Source organism: Hirsutella rhossiliensis (assembly GCF_020360975.1).
Source record: "Hirsutella rhossiliensis strain HR02 chromosome Unknown scaffold00003, whole genome shotgun sequence".
NCBI classification, from domain to species: domain Eukaryota; kingdom Fungi; phylum Ascomycota; class Sordariomycetes; order Hypocreales; family Ophiocordycipitaceae; genus Hirsutella; species Hirsutella rhossiliensis.
Genome location: NW_025408669.1, coordinates 6,956,262 through 6,974,495, shown reverse-complemented (window position 1 = coordinate 6,974,495; position 18,234 = coordinate 6,956,262). Strand labels below are relative to the sequence as shown.

Below are 18,234 nucleotides of genomic sequence, written 5' to 3'. Positions count from 1 at the left end.
GTGGGCCCCGAAACTCGACGTAGAGATGAGTCGGCAGACGATTAGCCCGAGCCAAATTACCGCACAGGAAGCCGTGTCACAGTACATCGTCAGCATGGCAATAAAGGGGAAGACGAGTGGGTGTCCTCACCGAGTCTTGCCCTCATGCTCTGGCCACACATCACCCATCGGCGACCGCCCTTTTGGACCGGTATCGTTCAGGTACTTGACATCATTTTCCGCGTTGCACCAACGTTCCAAACGCACTCGCTCGGCAACGACGTTGCATCCAACGTTGTGATACGCAGACTTTTACCGACGTAATTAACCCAGTCTTGGCGACCTGCACCTTCGTGTAACCGACATGGCCTCCGAAACGACTCCCGAGGCCGCCGACAACGAGGCCGTCGACCGAGACATGCGCATCACCTTCGATGACGGAGGTAATGCTCGTGCCGGCCGCGGCAGGGCTCCTGGCCGCGAACGAGGAGATGCGACTTCTCGATCGAGATCCCGCAGACACTCCTTGAGCCGGGCCTCGTCCGTCTCCCGCACTAGCCTTCCCACATCGCCTTACTCGGGCGTCCAGATTGAATACCGCACGCTATCCATCCATGTTGCCGAGTCTTGCAACATCGATACGGACGTGCCGGGAGACGCCAAGGCCATCAAGGACGACCAATGCTACTTTGCAAACATCAACTACCACGAGCTCAGCGTCGCCCAGATCTGCCAGCAGCTCAATGTCGCCAAGGACCAAGGCCTGTCGGACGGTCCGGCGGCCGTCAGACTCCAGCGCGATGGCAGAAACACGCTCCCCAGGGCCAAGACCAACTACACCAAGAAGATTCTCGGGTACGTCTTTGGCGGCTTCTGCTCGGTCCTCTGGATCGGCGTCATCATCTTCTTCATCTGCTGGAGGCCCCTGAGCCACCCCCCCTCCGCCACCAACCTCGCCCTCGCCATCTTGGTCATAATTGTCATCCTGCTCCAGGCCGGTTTCTCGGCGTTCCAAGACTGGTCGACCCAGCGGACCATGAAGTCGATTACCGATCTTCTGCCGTCTGAAGCCCTCGTGCTCCGCGAGGGACAGTTGAAGAAGATGCCGGCCATCGAGCTTGTCGCCGGCGATATTGTGCATCTCCAGATCGGCAACAAAGTGCCGGCCGATCTCCGCCTCCTGAGCCATTCTGGTGACATCAGGTTCGATCGCGCCGTCTTGACGGGCGAGTCGGACGAGGTTGAGGGTGCGGTTGATGTGACGGATCAAAACTTCCTTGAGAGCCGCAACATTGCACTGATGGGAACTCTGGTCGTGAACGGCAGCGGTGTCGGCATGGTCGTCTTGACCGGACCTCGATCCGTCATGGGCCGTATTGCCAAAGCTACAGCGTCTGCCGAGGAACGCCCAACCTTGATCCAGAGGGAGATTTGGCGTTTCGTCCGCATTATTGTCTGCCTGACAATCGTCCTTGCCTTGCTGATTCTCTTTACCTGGATCGGCTGGCTGAGACGCGACCACTTCGCGTACATGAACGTGGTTGCCATGCTTAACAACGTCATGGGATGCGTCGTCGCCTTCATCCCTGAAGGTATGCCCGTGGCAGTCGCGCTTACCCTCATGATGGTTGCGCGCCGCATGAAGGCTGTCAGCATCCTGCCCAAGGGCCTTTCGACTGTCGAGACGCTCGGCTGCGTCAACGTCATCTGCTCCGACAAGACCGGCACATTAACGCAGAACCAGATGCATGTTAGCTCGGCATCGTTCGTCGACGAGGTAGTTGCGCTGCCAAACTTTCACCTCAACTCAGATGGCGAAACCACAGAGGCGTGCATCTTGAAGTTGTATCAAGCCGCTTTGCTCTGCAACGACGCGACCTTTGACCCGGCCTCCCTCCACTTGCCTGTCGCCAACCGACAGGTTCAAGGCAACGCAACTGACGCTGCGGTACTCCGGTTCGCCTCGACAGTGAGGAACGAAAAGGAGGCGACGACGCTACCGCGAGTGTTCCAGGTTCCGTTCAATTCCAGGAACAAGTGGATGCTTACCATGCACCGCGAGCCTGAGACGGACGAGGCCACTAAGGAATACCGCGTCTTTGTCAAGGGCGCCCCCGACGTGCTTCTGCCTGCTTGCACCAAGTACTGGTCCCGCAAGTCGAACTCGGTTCAGAATATGGACGACTCCGCCAGAACTTCCTTTAAGAACTACCAGGACACGCTGTCGAAGAATGCCGAGCGCGTTATTGTTCTCTGCGAGAAGACTATGATTCCTACCCAAGCCTTGAACACCAATGCCTTTAGCGACGAAGTTGTCCGCAATGCCATAAGCGAACTCACCGTGGTTGGTATTCTTGGAATCATTGATCCTCCCCGACCCGAGACGGCAGCGACCGTCGCCGAGTGCCGCCGCGCTGGCGCAAGATTCTTCATGGTCACTGGCGACTACGGCCTCACGGCTGCCGCCATCGCTCGCAACACTGGCATCTTCACGGGAGAGGCGGATCCAGATACGGCGGAAATGATAAAGTCGAACTTGGGGATGTCGGCCGAGGCGATGCGCCAGGCACGAGCAAGCGGTGACCGAACTAGCTTGCTGCTTGAAGGACCCTCGTTGGCGATCTTGACACCAGATGACTGGAACATTGTGTGTGAATATGACGAGATCGTCTTCGCACGCACGACGCCTGAGCAGAAACTGCGCATTGTAAACGAGTTTCGCAAACGAGACAATGTCGTCGCAGTTACTGGCGACGGCGTCAACGACGCACCGGCCCTCCGGGCAGCTGATGTTGGTGTCGCGATCGTGACCGGCAGCGATGTGGCCATCGAGGCCGCAGATCTGATCCTGCTGGACAAATTCGACTCCATCGTCGAAGCTATCCGTCTGGGCCGTCTCGTCTTCCAGAATCTGCAAAAGGTCATTGCCTATCTGCTCCCGGCAGGTAGTTGGTCCGAGATCTGGCCCGTGCTATTGAATGTCTTCTTCGGCGTGCCGCTGCCGCTGAGCTCGTTCCTCATGATCATCATCTGTGTCTTCACTGATCTTTTCCTGTCGCTGTCGCTGATAATGGAGAAGGAGGAGTTCAACCTTCTTTCGCTGCCGCCACGCAACCACAAGCGAGACCACCTCATCACCGTCAAGATATACATCCAGGCGTACCTGTTCACGGGAACCATGGAGACGGTCATTGCGCACGCCATGTTCTTCCTTTACTACTGGAAAAAGGCCGGCATTCCGATTGGGCAGATGTTCTTCTTGTTTGAGGGGTACTCGGAAGGCTTTCATGGATACTCGGCGAATGACCTGACGGCGTTCAACGCGACAGGCCAGTGCGTCTACTTTGTGACGCTGGTTATTCTGCAATGGGGCAACATATTGGCGGTGCGAAACCGTCGCCTTAGCATCTTGCAGGCCGATCCGTTCACCAAGAAGAGGCGGAACCCATGGCTGCTTCTCAGCATGGGGGTCAGTCTTGTCATTGCCATCTTTGTCACGGAGGTGCCAGGCATACAGACTCTGTTCGGCACGGCGTCGGTCCCCATTGAGTTTTGGGTCATTCCGATCCCGCTGGCGCTTGCGGTGCTCTGCATGGACGAGATCCGGAAACTGGTCGTCCGCCTATTACCGAACGGACCCGTGGCCAAAATAGCTTGGTGACGGAATCTTTTTCTGGAATCCCGGATCACAACACAGACATGGCGGGCAGCTGCGTTGAAGTAGATGAACAAACAACATTATATTCACGAGAGGGATCATAAAACAATTACTATAAAAGAAATAGAGCGCGATGGTTTAATTACCTACGAGCACCTAAAGTGTAAAGAGGCCGATCTAAAGCTAAAGAGTCTCGATTATTTCCGGGATCACGTCGCGAGGGTATATGGCGTTACACTTAGGGCTTCCCAGCGGTAGCGTGCCGCTTTTGTAGATCTATATTTCCGCTTGTTGGGTTCAATTTTACTATCGTGCTTGATTATACTCTATGATTGTCTTAGAATAGGGTGCAATCACGATGAGCGCCGTTGCTTCAGCGACTCAGTTAAGCTGATACTAAGTCGACGCCAGGTTCGCCATGCTAGTCAGCGTCGAGGGATGCTCCTCGCCTAGCACCTTCTTACGGGCCTTGACAGCATCCACGCAGTGTTTCTCTGCGTCACCCTATGTTCCCTCGAAATCTAAGTAGCTAGCCACGCAATGGAGCAGCGATGCCTTCGCCTTCACATCATCTCCTAGCCCGCCAACCTCAATATCCAGCACAGCGCGTGTTCAACGTGCCCCGAATCGCCGTGCGTCTCAGTCAAACTGGGTGTGTTCAGCGGTGATGACGCATTTATAGGCGGCGGGATCGATTTTGCCGCGGACGGTCGCTGGGACGTCTCTGGCTCCGAATCGGTGTCTATGTTGTCCCATTTTGAGTAATCGATAGGAGGCATGAGATTTGATAGATTGCGCCAGTAGTTTACTACACCGGACTTCGCTTTTCGCTTTATATCTTGAGGTGATCTATGGACAGGTGCAGAAGGACACAAACGCTGACGCAACGAGACAAGGCCTTGGATCCGGATTCCAACGCTCCCTGCATTGGTGCCTGCCGCCCTGCAACCCCACCCGCCGTTCATCAAGGCATTGGCGGGCTCCGGAGGGGACCGGTCTCCTGTATTGGCCGCCATGGACTGCTGGTGGTGCAACCATGGTTGGGCGTTGTGACTCTATACTAATCCGTAGCCTTGCCTGCGAAGCCACCTTCTTCGTCTCGCCACTCTCCGTTGACTTTCCTAAACACTTTGCCCCTTGATGTGATCCACTCCCTGTTACCACCCCATCTACCTGCTGGCAGAACCGAGACCCAGCGCCCGTCACTGCCCTTGTAAGGCTGTACCTTTGGAGCTGTTTCTGTCCTGCTAGGAGCGTCTTTAGACTCCTTGGCCTTGCCTGCAAATCCACCTTCTTCGTCTCGCCACTCTCCGTTGACTTCCCTATACACTCTGCCCCTTAGAGTGATCCACTCTCCGTTATTACCCCATCCACCTGCGGGCAGCACTGAGACCCAGTGCCCGTGACTGCCCTTGTAAGGTTGTACCCTTGGGGCCCTTGCATTCATGCCAGGAACGTCTCGGGACGAGGTTGTCTTTAGTGCAATGTCAGCGCCAACTATTGGATAGATCGATCACCTTGTATAGCATTTGTTGCTCACCGGTTCCGTCATATCTCCTTTTGCGTTCTGATGATATTGGCGATATCTCCAGACGGGGTATTAGTCGCTTGTTGGCCGAATTGGCTCTGCTTCTATTCTCTGTCGTCCTCTAATACGTTAGAAATGGTTGTGTCACCGAAAGTAATCCGACAGAGGTCAGGGCAGATGTTCAGTTTTGGGGTGCTTATAAGTAGTTATTGCACGACCTAAGCTGTGTTCACTCTCCATCTAGCCCGTACTTAATAACAAGTGCCGTATCATCTCCAAGTTTCTTGGTTGTCATTAGCAGTCTAATCTTCGTCATGCACGCATCTCTGCTCCAATCCGAAAAATACCTCATGTATATCTACACCTTCCCCGGCAGGCTGTCCGCAAATCAAATTCTTCTGCCGTCACAAGTTGTTGTTTCTGCATGAGCTGAGGTGCTTCTCTAAAATCGGGATTTGTTTGAACCAGCCAAATGCAAAACAAAACGTCTCCTCGCAACCACAGACTGCGATCCTCCACGAGATGGTCTGTTCCCGGGCTGGCTGCCCTAATCACCTCTCGATCTCTTGTGGGAGTAAAGTTCGATTCAATCTTTTGTGCCTCAGCTTTCGTCCTCTTATAAATGACTACTGGTTGGCCATGAACAACCAAGGCCCCTCACATGTATAGCTTTGATCCCCTAGAGGACAAAAGTTTCCTCGTCTAGGTCCTGTCAAACACAGGCTATGTGCACCACTTGCAGCGTCAATTGCTGGAGTGTGCATTCCATTTTTGCCTGCATGGTGCAGTGGGCAATGTGACAGGTCCTCTAAACTAATATGTCTACGTCTCCAATCTCTAAATAGAGGGCATGAGCTGAAAGCCATAGTGGTGGCCTATTGGCAGCTTGAAATAGGCTCGCTAAGCCGTTTAAGGAGCTGAAGCTACTTTGTAGTGAGGCGAGCGACGTGTAACCAATGACGACGGCAGCAATGAATGCTAGACCCTGCGGCCCAAGGTTGATCGTGTGCCCGCTGGCATACGATTCCTACGTGGATCAAGGAGCTCCAATGCTTTTCCACACTTCTACATGCAGAATTCAAGGCCGCAATATTCTCAGCAAGTGGACGATTCAACCAATGCAACTCGGGGTGAATTGCAATTCTCACTCTCACATTACCTTGCTAAGAAATAGGTATATCATTTCCGAGAATCGCCCTCTCCTATTCATATCTCCTTTAAACACCATTCCTGACTGCCTAGCCACATAGCTATCACAGTGCCGGAAGCAACACCTGCCAAAAAATCTCCTGACCATGCTCTGTGCCACATGCTCAACCTCATGCAATGGCCTTTTGACACTAGCAAAAGGCCTAAAGACTTCCGGCACGGGAGCAAGCTCAAGACTAAGAACAGCTAGCCAAACAGCAGGCGAGCTCCTCAATGGCGTCGACCTCGACTGCGATTTGTGCTGGATGTTCTGGGCTACAGCACCTAAAGGATACCGTGATGGCGTATGGGCTAATTCGCTTGAGGGCCCCTTTGTCTGTCATTATGATATTTCAGCCATGACCGATTTGGACCCTGCGAGTCCCGATCTGAGACTATCATTAACTCGCTACTATAAGTCGTTTACTCCAAACGAAAGGGGTGGTCTTGATCGTGATCCGAAACGCACTGCTCTCAAGAGATATATGATTGTTCCAGCCAAAGGTATGTTGATCGATCAGCCTTATTTGGCGTATACTGTTGCTGAACTGCCTGATGTATGTACTTACTATCGCAGATGCCGATTCCTTGGTGCCTGGTGTTGATACCACGCGGACGACGCGCAGCACGGGATCCTCGGGGGCACAAATGAGACAATGGCTGCAACGGTGCACGAAAAATCACCATCGATGTAGAAAGCCAAACACTAGAAGATTACAATTTCCTTCAAGGCTACTGGCCATAGAGTCGGATACTATTAAGGTGATTTCAGTTTTCTTCAATAACCCATTGCTCTGCTTCAAGATCATTTCCACGACAAGTCGATAAAGTCACCTACCCTGTCATCACCAAGCCCAGTTTTCTAACAACCAAAAAAAATCATCAACGTTAACTCTCCTCATCAGGTCCAAGACACTTCCTACATCGACCCATCCGAAAAATACGCCACGCTGAGCCACTGTTGGGGCGGTGTAAAACAGCCCGTCCAACTGACCTCATCCACAATGAGAGTCCTAAAAGAGGGTATCCCAATCACTAAGTTGCAACGAACATTTGCCGACGCAATTCTCGCCACGCGAAGCATTGGCCTGAAATACCTCTGGATAGACACATTATGCATCATCCAGGGCTCAGATGATGACGCAAAAGATGACTGGCGGACCGAGGCCATGCACATGGGCGACATCTACGAGAACTCCCTGTGCACCATCGCCGCAACACATGCCGCCAACTCCACCGTCGGGTGCTTTATAGAACGAGACCCGCGGCTGTTGAAGCACTGCAAACATTATCCCCCAGTGGCACTGCGTCTAGGCAATCATAGCCAAGTTTACATCCTCGACGAAGAACTTTGGGAGTCAGTGTCGATGGGCCCGGTAAATTCTCGAGCGTGGGTCATCCAAGAGCGTCTTCTTTCGCCCCGAATCGTCCATTTCTGCGCCCAGCAGCTCTTCTGGGAGTGTGCCGAGCTGGGGGCCTGCGAGAGCTTTCCGGCCGGTCTGCCAGCACAATTTATGGAACAGCCGCCTAGTGGCGCCAAAATACCCGTAAACGAGTTTAAGGCGCTCTTGACATTGTCCTTGTCGCCCGAGGAGTCCTCCCCCTCTGAAGCCTACCGTCACTGGACCCGCATCGTCGCCAAATACTCACAATGCGGCCTGACCTATGTCACCGACAAGCTCATCGCCCTCACTGGCGTTGCGAAGAAACTGCAACCAGCTCTGCACGACACATTTTGTGCCGGCCTTTGGAGCAATCATCTTCTGCACGGGTTAACGTGGTACATAGACTCCCTACCAGGGCCCGGGGAGCGAGGAATTCGAGCTGGACAGTACCGCGGGCCGTCATGGTCGTGGGCTTCGATAGAAGGGGAGATCAAGTATCCGGATGACATTGAACAGGACGGGGCGACTGAGGTGGTCAAGTGTGAGGTGCTTGGCGTGGATGAATTGGGATTTGGGCAGCCAAGGGAAAAGGCCATCCTAGGGCTCAAAGGACCGATGCAGAGTCTGCCGAGAGCGAAACGGGAGCTGAGGGCTCGTCACCATGATGATTGCAGGCGGAGGGGCGGAAGGATGACCAATTTAACCCTGGACTTCTGCTGGGATGAAAGTATTAGGAGCGAGGACGATGGGTCGATATTCGTCACCCCGGTCAGGCGAGCAGCATGTTTGGGGGGAGGTTGCATTTTGTATGGACTGCTTTTGGAGAAGGATCAAGGGCGAACAGACAGGTATAGGAGGATCGGTTTGTTCAGCACCACGGGAAATCGGGGCGATAGTCATTTGGATATTGGAGCTCAAGGTGTGGTCCGGTCTTTTGAGATTATATGATGCATATCTGGGATGAAATCATTCTTCAAAAAGAAAACCTCCATTTCTGCCTGAATGTCTGTGCCCTGTGTCTTGGCAAAGTCGAGATCACCGTACGCCATGCAAGACAAAGGCAGTCATGAATGCGCAACGACAGCCTTCTTTCCTGTAAGAGAGTGGTGTCTTTGTATATTTGGTAGACGGAGAGGAGTACGCCCCTGAGCAAAAAGGAACAGAATGGAGATTGGGCTCCAGAGACTCGGTCTCCTCAGTCGCATCACTCCCGCCCTAGTCATGGTGACGATTGCCCGACCCGTCACTGCTCTCGCCAGATCCGCATGGCATGAAGCTCCTGACATGGTCGCGAATAAGCATATGGACCTGTTCCTTGAGATCTGCCCAAACGCCAGTGCTCCTGCCTTGCGAATGCTTCTGGCCTTCAAACCAGTTAGCCTTAGTCGAGTAGGACTCACTTCAGGATACATGCCAACTTGTTTAGGTTCGGAAGAGTCCTCCCCTCCGGAAGACGTATCGCGACAAATTCAAAACCGCAACATTTTTTGGCCCGCTGTTACACTCTACGTCGCATCAACATCAGAAGCTGAGCCCGTAGATGCTGCGCTTGTCCGCGTGCGAGTTATTCTCTGCTTTGGTAAATCAAATGATCGGTTGGAGCCGTCGATGAACCAGTTTCTGGATGGGCGAATTGAAAGTAACGTACGCACTCTGGCTTGCTGGAGGCAAGGCACGTCAGCTCAATAACAGCGTTTCCCCGAGGCCACGTACTATGTGGAGCTCTCTCTTAGGGTTTGTCTTTTAGGCTCGTCGGCAACGGAAATGGATAAATCAAGGCCCAAGGATCTATCGATGCCAACAGACCTCGTAATAGCCGAACAGGTTCTCTTGCGAGGCGTCCCGCTAGAGTGGTACGACTTTACCTACAAAACTCTTCGTATGCTTGGAAGTATTGTTAAGGGGAACATCAAGACGGTCAATGTCGATACGGCCAGGTGTACTGTCAAGTTATTGCCTGGAGATACAGCTAGTATCATCTTAGTGCTGAATGTTGACAGTCAAAAGCCCTAGCAGTTGTCAGCCGAGATCGAAGCTCCGCAACCGTCTACGGACTAGGACCGTTTGAAATTAGAATCTTGCACGAAAGGTCAATAAATTTTGCTTAAGCTATCTTTCTCTTCAACCTGATATTTCGTTAGACTCTCTACCCTCTGGCCAACTTTATGACAGCCTGACCAATAGTAGGCTAGATAATATTAAAGGGAAGCCATAGTTATACCGGCATTTATATTGAAGCTGTACCTATTATATAACGCAAGTGGTTATTATATATAGCTCCTATAAAATCTTGGGCGGCGAAGCGCATTAAGCCTACCAAACGACAATTAGGCAAAATAGGATCGTCCTAACATCTTGTAACACCAGGGATTTTAGAGTTATAGGAAGCGAGAAGTAGGTACTTACCGCTTTTAAAACAAAGGAAGATTAAGACTTATACCAAGCCAATGGTACTAAGGCAACTTCAACTTAGCAACTTTGACTAGTATTCCCATGGCAGTAAAAATACTGTAAGGCAAAAGCAAGATAAGCTCTTATGTTTCGTGCTGAGTACTAACTCCTAGATTCAACAATTCAAGACGACAGGTTCAAGACTATACAAGCTGGAGTGTAGTACGACTGCGGAATCACCCCAGATGGCCATTTTTGCGCCAGAAAGCTAACTTAATTCACCTTTAGAGCTTTGGGACTCACCATCTGGTTTTCAGAAATGACAGGATCTGTCCTGCTCTATCTCGAACCGAGGCATGTTTCCACCAAAGGAGGGTTGATGGTCGATAGGGAGAAGTTCGCTTTCTCCTTGGCGACGAAACCCCACACTGCTCTATCTGCCGTGACCTTGGAAGCCTTGAATGCGTACGTCGGGCTTTTAGCCCCATCTTCATGTTCTAGGGGGCTCTAATCTTTTTCAGAAGACGCCTTCTCTGCACCGGCGGAGGAGAGTTGAGGGCCCAGAATTGCGATGGAAGGAGACGTGACCACCACACGTTTACGGCCGGAGAGGTCTTCTCAATTGCCCCAAGGGCGCCAGCCGTGCCCAAAACTGCCGGATCAATGAGAGCTTTCTTTACGTCTTTGACATTATAGTGAAACTGAAGTACGTTAGACCGCGGGGATTTCGGCTCGGTTATTCGGCGTCTTACCGGACTAGCCACACGAATGAACTAAAGTCTCCACGTTGTGAGTCTCCAGACTCTGAAAAGCTCCCGGGGCGGCAATCTCTGGGATGACGATCAATTCAAGTTTGTCTCGCGCCGCGCCTTGATGAGCACTACGGAATGTTTCAGCGCTCTCTTGCGACCAGACGGCCGCCACCACGGAGTGACCATGCCTTTTCGACCAAACTCACGGAGTAATGTGAGCACTTCAAAGGCGCCCCGCCGAGGGGCTGGCCAAGGGGTACTTGGTCAAGAATGCTGCTCGAAGCTCAGTGCGAGGCAAGAATGCCACTCAGGGCCTCGAGGGAGGGTCTGCAACACCCTCGAGCGGTTTAACCAGCCCTGGTTAGGCCAGGTGCGGAGGGATAACTCATCTAACTAAATTGACGTTTCTTGGCTAGCTTACGGACCCGGGTTCAGCTTTATCTGCAACACGTGCAGCATCGTTAGTCAGACAAAGCACCATCAGCCATGAGATGGCATGCCGGCTCATCATCGCCGGCCGGCTGGTGATGTCGCCGTTTAATCCAGACCCATGGAATGCGGTCTGCTTGTCTGGTACTGTCTAGCTGTGGCTGAACAGGTAAAGTGTGTTTGTCGACTTCGCCTGCGACGACGATAAATAACCCCGGGAGCCTCGGCGGACCTTTGACTTCTCTCTTAGTTGGCATCCATTCCAGGCCTGCAAGTTTTGCTAAATGATGCTTCCAAAGCTTTTATTAGCAGCCCTTTGGCTGGGGTTCTCGGCTAGAGGGTGGGTGCTAATTGTCTCCCCTGCTAGACGAAACGCTGACTGGGAGTAGCGCCTTCGTAACAGAAGTTCATGAGTCTGCCTACTATGACTATATCATTGTTGGCTCCGGTGCGGGAGGCTCGCCGATGGCTGCGCGGTTGGCTAGGTATGGACACAGAGTGTTGCTCATCGACGCTGGGGACGACCAAACAAATACGCCCGAGTACCAGAATCCCGGGTTAAACTTGAAGGCCTCGGAGCATCCTCCCATGTCATGGAACTTTTTCGTACACCACTACTCGGATGAAAACCAGCAAATAAAGGACGACAAGATGAGCTGGGCGATGCCGTCGGGCCAGATCTACGTCGGCAGCAACCCTCCCCAGGATTCCAGACCGATGGGAGTTCTTTATCCCCGGACAGGAACTTTTGGAGGCTGCACTGCCCACAACGCCATGTTGACCGTATATCCCCACGAGTCTGATTGGAACAACATTGCCGAGATGACGGGGGACCAAAGCTGGTCGGCGGAGAATATGAGAGCCATCTTTGAGAGGCTTGAGCGAAACCGCTATCTGCCATCCAAGCCAGCTGGGCATGGCTACGAGGGCTGGCTGACCACAACCATCTTCCCAATGGCCATTGCTCTGAAGGATTCAAAGGTGGGGGCAATGGTGGCGGCTGCTCTAAACTGGCGGTATCTAGACGCAAGAGACGTGGCCCGGCTTTCTGAGCGCGATTTGAACGCATACACCCCAGACCGTGACAGTTGCGAGGGGATTTTTCAGATGCCAATCTCTGTCACGGAGAAGACGGAACGATCGGGCCCCGTCGACTCTATCAAACAAGTTCTAGCCGATGAGAGGTCGGGCCGTCTATCAAGAGGTCGGGTGGATATCCTCCTCACCACGCTTGTCACACGCATTATTTTCGACTCAGAAGACACATATTCTGCGACGCCAAAAGCGATCGGTGTTGAGTATGTGCGAGGGAAGAGCCTCTACCGCGCCGACCCGCGCGCATCGTATTCTCGCGACTTACCACCCAGGCGTAAAATTCTCGCCAAGCGAGAAGTAATCATCTCCGCCGGCGCCTTTAACACGCCTCAGCTGCTGAAATTAAGCGGCATCGGCCCTAGAGACGAGCTAGAGAGATTGAGGATTCCCGTTGTTGTTGATCTCCCGGGTGTTGGCACCAACCTGCAGGACCGGTACGAAAACACAGTTGTTACAGGCAGCGCTCAAAACTTTTCTTCTAGATTTGCTGTTGCGTTCCTAAAGAAATCTTCGGTAGCAGAGGGAGGTGTTCCCGACCTCTTCATCACAGGGTCGGTATCCAACTTCACTGGTTATTTTCCGGGGTACTCTAAGATGGCGACAGGGGACCCTTCGAGGTGGTCTTGGATCGTGCTCAAAGCCTATACGAGAAATCACGCTGGAACTGTCAAGCTCCGCTCCCGTGATCCTCGCGACATGCCGATCATTAACTTTAACTACTTCGATTCGGGGACGAACAGTGAGGGCGAGGCTGACAAGGACGCCCAGGCCTTGCTAGAGGGGGTTGAATGGGCTCGGACTGCTTCTCGAAGAGTCAACGACGCCGGTGTTGGCGAATTCTACGAGGACTGGCCAGGGGATAGCGTGCAGTCGTCTCGTGATATGAGGCGTTTCATTAAGAAGGAGGCCTGGGGCCACCACGCTTCTTGCACGTGCCCTATCGGTGCCGACGAGGACCCGATGGCCGTATTGGACTCTAGCTTCCGCGTTCGAGGGGTAGAAAGCCTGAGGGTTGTTGACGCAAGCATCTTCCCTAAGATTCCAGGATTCTTCATCGCACTACCGATTTATATAATTAGCGAGAAGGCAGCCGATGTTATTAACGCCGACTCCCGGGACTGGTACTGAGGGCACGGTCTCCTCCGCTAGGGGTGTCAGAAGAGACTAATTATCTATTAAAGGTTCTATAGTTATATCAACCCCTATTAGCTATATCTATAAGACCTAACCTTCTTCTCCTTTCTGTAACTAAATATCAATAGCACAGTTCACTGTTATTATAAGAGCCTATATATACATAAATAATAAGGGGTTTCGCCCAAGGTTACCTTGAGTCTTATTTCTATACTTACTTTCCTACTATTATGTCTTATATACTACTATCCCCGGAAACTCGTCAAGTATTACCTCCCAAGTTACTAAAGTAGGGAGCTCAACAGCTGAATATCTAGCTTCAGAAGCTGTATGTCTTGATCCGGTGGGCAAAACTAGTGGTCCCGCTACTAAGAGACCACTCAGTCGCAGCAAGGGCAAGGCGTGGCATGCAGCAAAGGAGAGCGAAATTGACTAAGCAACAGCTTTATCAATTGACCATCACCACACATAGAAGGCTTGGTCCAACAACCAAGCAACAACAAACAAGGGCCAGCCCCGTGACAAAAGCAAATCCTCTATATATATATATATATGCATACATCTATATGCATACATCTATATATGATTTAACCTTTTGAAAGATGATTTTTTAAAACTACCACAGGAAATCTGATATATAGGACCAGTTTGAGGTGTTACCCAGGCAAACTATAGATAAACTATAGTAAAGTACCATTGTCTTTACTATACGTAGCAATTAGCTGCTCTGCTGTGTGCTATAATCGCTGCCATTATGTTAAATCGCTACTGCGAGTGATCTCCTAAGTACTAAATGGAAGGGTTGATAACTAAGGCAGCAAGATAGCTACTTAATTAAGGGGAAACCGAGAAGGTGTTGGCCGAATAGAGGCTTGATGTTGGTTAAATAGTAATATTGTATACCACAGGTATACGGTATTTACCCTCTGGGTTTAATATCCATCCGTTAGCTGCCTTGCACTGGCAACCTAACGGGTGTTCGACGTGTTTATTACATACATATTTACATTTTTATTATAGGCCGAGGAGATCCGTGTCCCACTCAGGCATTTGCACCCAATCTGTCTAGGGTTCCGTTCTGTCAGTCCTGATTCTTCTCGTCCCCCTGCTGTATCGATGTCTGGTCTTCTTGACTCATATGTATTGTGCTCTGCACATCGGAGTATGGTTCGAATAGTTTCCTTGCGGGTCCGGAAAGCACAAGGAATGCAGGATACACCATAGCCGCAGCCAGCACTGCGATAAGAACGATATAGGCGGTTTGCACGGCGCCGCCCGCGTTCATGATGCCATACATAATGAACGGGACAACTGCAGGTCCAGATTCGCCCATTGTGATCAAGGCGACAGCCCGTGTTGTCCTCCGGCCCTGACCGCGTAGGCCAAACGCGAATACCAGGGGCGAAATAGGGGTCTCGGCGGCGAGCATGAGTATCAAGGGAAGAACAAACTTGCCGGGATTAGATGGTCGTAACACCACGCGGACGATAGATAAGACGACACACGCGCCGACGCCGAAAATCAGGTATGTGCGTGGCCTCGGCAGCCAAGGAATAGAGACTGAAAGATATGCAAGATAACCGAGGATAAGGCTGCAAACAGTATAGGCCGCGCGTCCTACGAGTATGCAATCCGACATGGATAGAGTCATACCCGACAGCTTATCTGGGTCAGCAGGTTCTCCGACGCCAATCGCGTCCTTGGGAACAGCTGCCTTAAAAAGTTTGTCATAGAAGGCGAAGTTCGACCCCTGAGCCGCGGCAAACATGTATTGCGTAAACACAGCCAGTATCAGGCTTACAGTTCGCAGCTGTAAGCCGCCGACGACTTTCTTTTTCGGGTCGACCTGAAGGCGGGTTGGCAACTCCTTAAGCTCGTCGTCGCTTACATCTGGCAGGGGCACATAGAAAAAGAAGAGCCCGAGGATGGCGCAAAACAAGGTGATCCCAAGGTACACCCACTGTACGTTAACAAGGGCTGCTTTACCAGACGTGTCGATTCCCTTGAGGAAAACCTTTTGCGCCAGAAGGCTGTTGGTAATGCTGCCGGCACCCTGAATGGCCTGAGCTATAAGAATCCGCGTCTCGGCGTAGTTGGGCGGTCCGCAGAGGACCATGAAAGAATTCGAGCCGACTTCTATGACTGCCAACCCGAAGCCGATGAAAAAGTTGCTGATCATAAACCCTGCATATGAGCTCGTCACTGCTGACGGCCAGAACGAGATGGTGCCTATGCCGTAAACGCAGAGCCCAACGATGAATGTCTTCTTGTACCCGCTTATGTTGTCGGCCTCGTACGCGCGGCTCTTGAAGAAATGTCGGTCTTGTAAGAGAAACTCGCCCGCTAAAAGCGGACCGAAGAAGTAGCCGATCCCAGAGTATACGGTGGTCAAGCCGATGTTTTGGGCCGTCGAGATGTTGTTCACCGTGGCAACAGCGATGTTGACGTTATCGAGAAGGCCATATGACATGCCGGAAAGGAAGAAGAGAAGAGAAACAATGGCGCAGTACTTGAAGGATTCTGCCGCGTTGGCTCTAACCATGCCCTTTGGTTCGTTTGTCTTGACGAAACCAAAGGAGGTGCCGGATTTCATAGTACCAGTCGTTGAGCTAGTCGGATTGGTGCGCCCGGCCGCTGCAGACGTTGCAGGGGTACTGTCGAGATCCTGAAAGTCATTGCCGAAATGCACCGTGTCAGGGGTTGACGGAGACTCCGTGGTTGTTCCCGTGGACTTCTTGTCTGACTCTGTCGGCTTGCATTTTGTTGTTTGATACAACGGCTCTTGAGACTCGATTGGTGCCCCAGAAGACGTTCGGGTGCTGTTGGGTTCGTGCAATATATTGGGGAAGAGCTTGAGGATAAGCGGCTTAATGGTGGGGATGCTGGCACAGGTTATACCGATATTGACCTCGACTGCGCTCCACATCAGAGAGAAAGAGGCGTCGGGGGAGATGAGAGCCTGGCCGCTAACCGAAGAGAAATCTACCAAGTCCTCTTCAGAGCTTTCCGAAACGGCATATTGCAGGTAGTAAATCCTGACGACCCCGATAACCGAAACGAAAGCACCCAGGGCAAAGGCCAAAATAAGAATGACTTTTTGCCGCATGGGTAGACGCATGCTAGTCAGGACAGGGATGGGCAAGATAAGAATTGCCAAGTCGGTTATGATGTTGACCGGCGAGGCGCATATAAACTCGATAAGAAGCGGGATGCAAGACGCACTACTATTGTAGAGTTCTAGCATCCAGCCAGCTCGGACCGGCCTGCATTGGAAGATGTTGATAATAGTAAGGATGAATCCTGCGATATTAACTATCCCCAGTATGACCCATGAGGCGTGGCGCAAGAGCAGGCGGGTATTTTTAGTGACACGGAGGTAAAGGACCAAGATGCTGCTTTTGGTGGCCATGAGGGCGGGGTTCTAAAGGCCCTCGTATGTTAGTATCGGCCGCGTTCCTCTTCGGGGTATTGAACCCGGACGAGTCGACTCAACTAACATATAAGACGGAGAACACATAGTCACACTTGTGCAGAATGCTCATGTGGTGGTCGGTAATATCATCTTCACTTCTTCCCAAGCCATGAAAGACGCCGAAATCGACTATAAATGAGAGGAAGAAGGCAAGCAGCCAAGCCAGGATGACAACCTTGTCATCCCAGGTGACATTGCGGACGATGAAATATCGGCAGATAAAACGGGCGCCAACTAAGATGGTTGCGAGGGCGATGGTTGCAGTGGTGACCGCGAAAACGACGAGACTGCGACCATGAAGTTCTCCATCTGAGTTTATGGCGGCGACGCCCATGGCCGGGACAACATTCGCAACGCGAGTCAGCGGCGTGACCGGGAGGTGCTGACGATGTGTGACGTCGGGGCGGCGTGGCTGTTAAGAGGTCGAGCTGGGTAGTGCCGGCCAAGGGGCGTTGATGGGGTTGGATGAATACTGCGCATGGAAGATATGAGAGTCGACGAGCAACTTGGTTCCGACGTGCGATGGCCTGGTGCCTTTAGAGCTGGAAAGGCTGCCGAGTCCAATGAGGGGGTGGGTGCTGAGACAAGTGGCCACGAAGACGGGAACGGAGGGCCTCCAACGTCAAGTTATATGCATAGTAAATCACTTTAGTATCAGAAAGAGACAGACATACATCGGAAAGAGGGTAGAGGAGAAGACAAGCGTGAGAAGGCGATGGATTCCCCAGCGAAGAGCTAGTGATGGCAACGGCGCCAATTCACCCCAGATTTGGGGTCTCCGAAGCTTCCGTGCAGGAGATAGAGGCGAATAATTGCTCCTGTCACGGGAGAAAAAGCTACCTTTTGCTCGTTGACTCGGTTGTCTAGACCTGTCGGTGGCGGGTGTTGACTAGAGCAAGAATAGATCGCGGTTTCTGATTAAGAAGCTTCGCCACGTATCTGCCTGCTCTATATACATACATATGATATTACATTAACCGGCGAGAAGCTGCGTCAGCTCATGCAGACTCGCACTGCACCCGGGGAGGCTGGGCGGCCACGTAAAGAGCATAACGTAGGACGGAAGTAGTTCATCCGATCCACGTTATTTAGGGGCAGCATGCCAAACAGCTTGTCAGGCAGCTAGCTGCCAAGTTCTAGACAAATGTCCGTGCTATCCGCGGAACTTGCGACGCTGAAGGGCAGGACTAGCCGATAATTTGGCCGATGTATGCAGGAACTCA

The 18,234-nt window shown here is 52.1% G+C and overlaps 4 protein-coding genes across 4 annotated transcripts; 3 read left to right on the top strand and 1 right to left on the bottom strand.

Annotated features, from left to right (window-relative positions):
- Positions 1-343: 343 nt before the first annotated feature.
- HRG_04010 (e1-E2 ATPase domain-containing protein) lies at positions 344-3,640 on the top strand (the record flags this gene model as incomplete). Its single annotated transcript, XM_044862481.1, has 2 exons — positions 344-2,121; positions 2,173-3,640. The coding sequence occupies 2 exons, from the start codon at positions 344-346 to the stop codon at positions 3,638-3,640; spliced, it is 3,246 nt and encodes a 1,081-aa protein (XP_044723507.1).
- A 3,717-nt stretch (positions 3,641-7,357) lies between these two features.
- HRG_04009 (heterokaryon incompatibility protein (HET) domain-containing protein) lies at positions 7,358-8,219 on the top strand (the record flags this gene model as incomplete). Its single annotated transcript, XM_044862480.1, has 2 exons — positions 7,358-8,050; positions 8,142-8,219. 2 exons carry the CDS (start codon positions 7,358-7,360, stop codon positions 8,217-8,219), a joined length of 771 nt encoding a protein of 256 aa, XP_044723506.1.
- Positions 8,220-11,594: 3,375 nt separating this feature from the next.
- On the top strand, positions 11,595-13,533 carry HRG_04008 (GMC oxidoreductase domain-containing protein; the record flags this gene model as incomplete). Its single annotated transcript, XM_044862479.1, has 2 exons — positions 11,595-11,650; positions 11,700-13,533. 2 exons carry the CDS (start codon positions 11,595-11,597, stop codon positions 13,531-13,533), a joined length of 1,890 nt encoding a protein of 629 aa, XP_044723505.1.
- A 1,087-nt stretch (positions 13,534-14,620) lies between these two features.
- HRG_04007 (major facilitator superfamily domain-containing protein) lies at positions 14,621-17,345 on the bottom strand (the record flags this gene model as incomplete). Its single annotated transcript, XM_044862478.1, has 5 exons — positions 14,621-14,989; positions 15,161-16,505; positions 16,563-16,960; positions 17,037-17,186; positions 17,247-17,345. The coding sequence occupies 5 exons, from the start codon at positions 17,343-17,345 to the stop codon at positions 14,621-14,623; spliced, it is 2,361 nt and encodes a 786-aa protein (XP_044723504.1).
- Between the last annotated feature and the right edge of the window lie 889 nt (positions 17,346-18,234).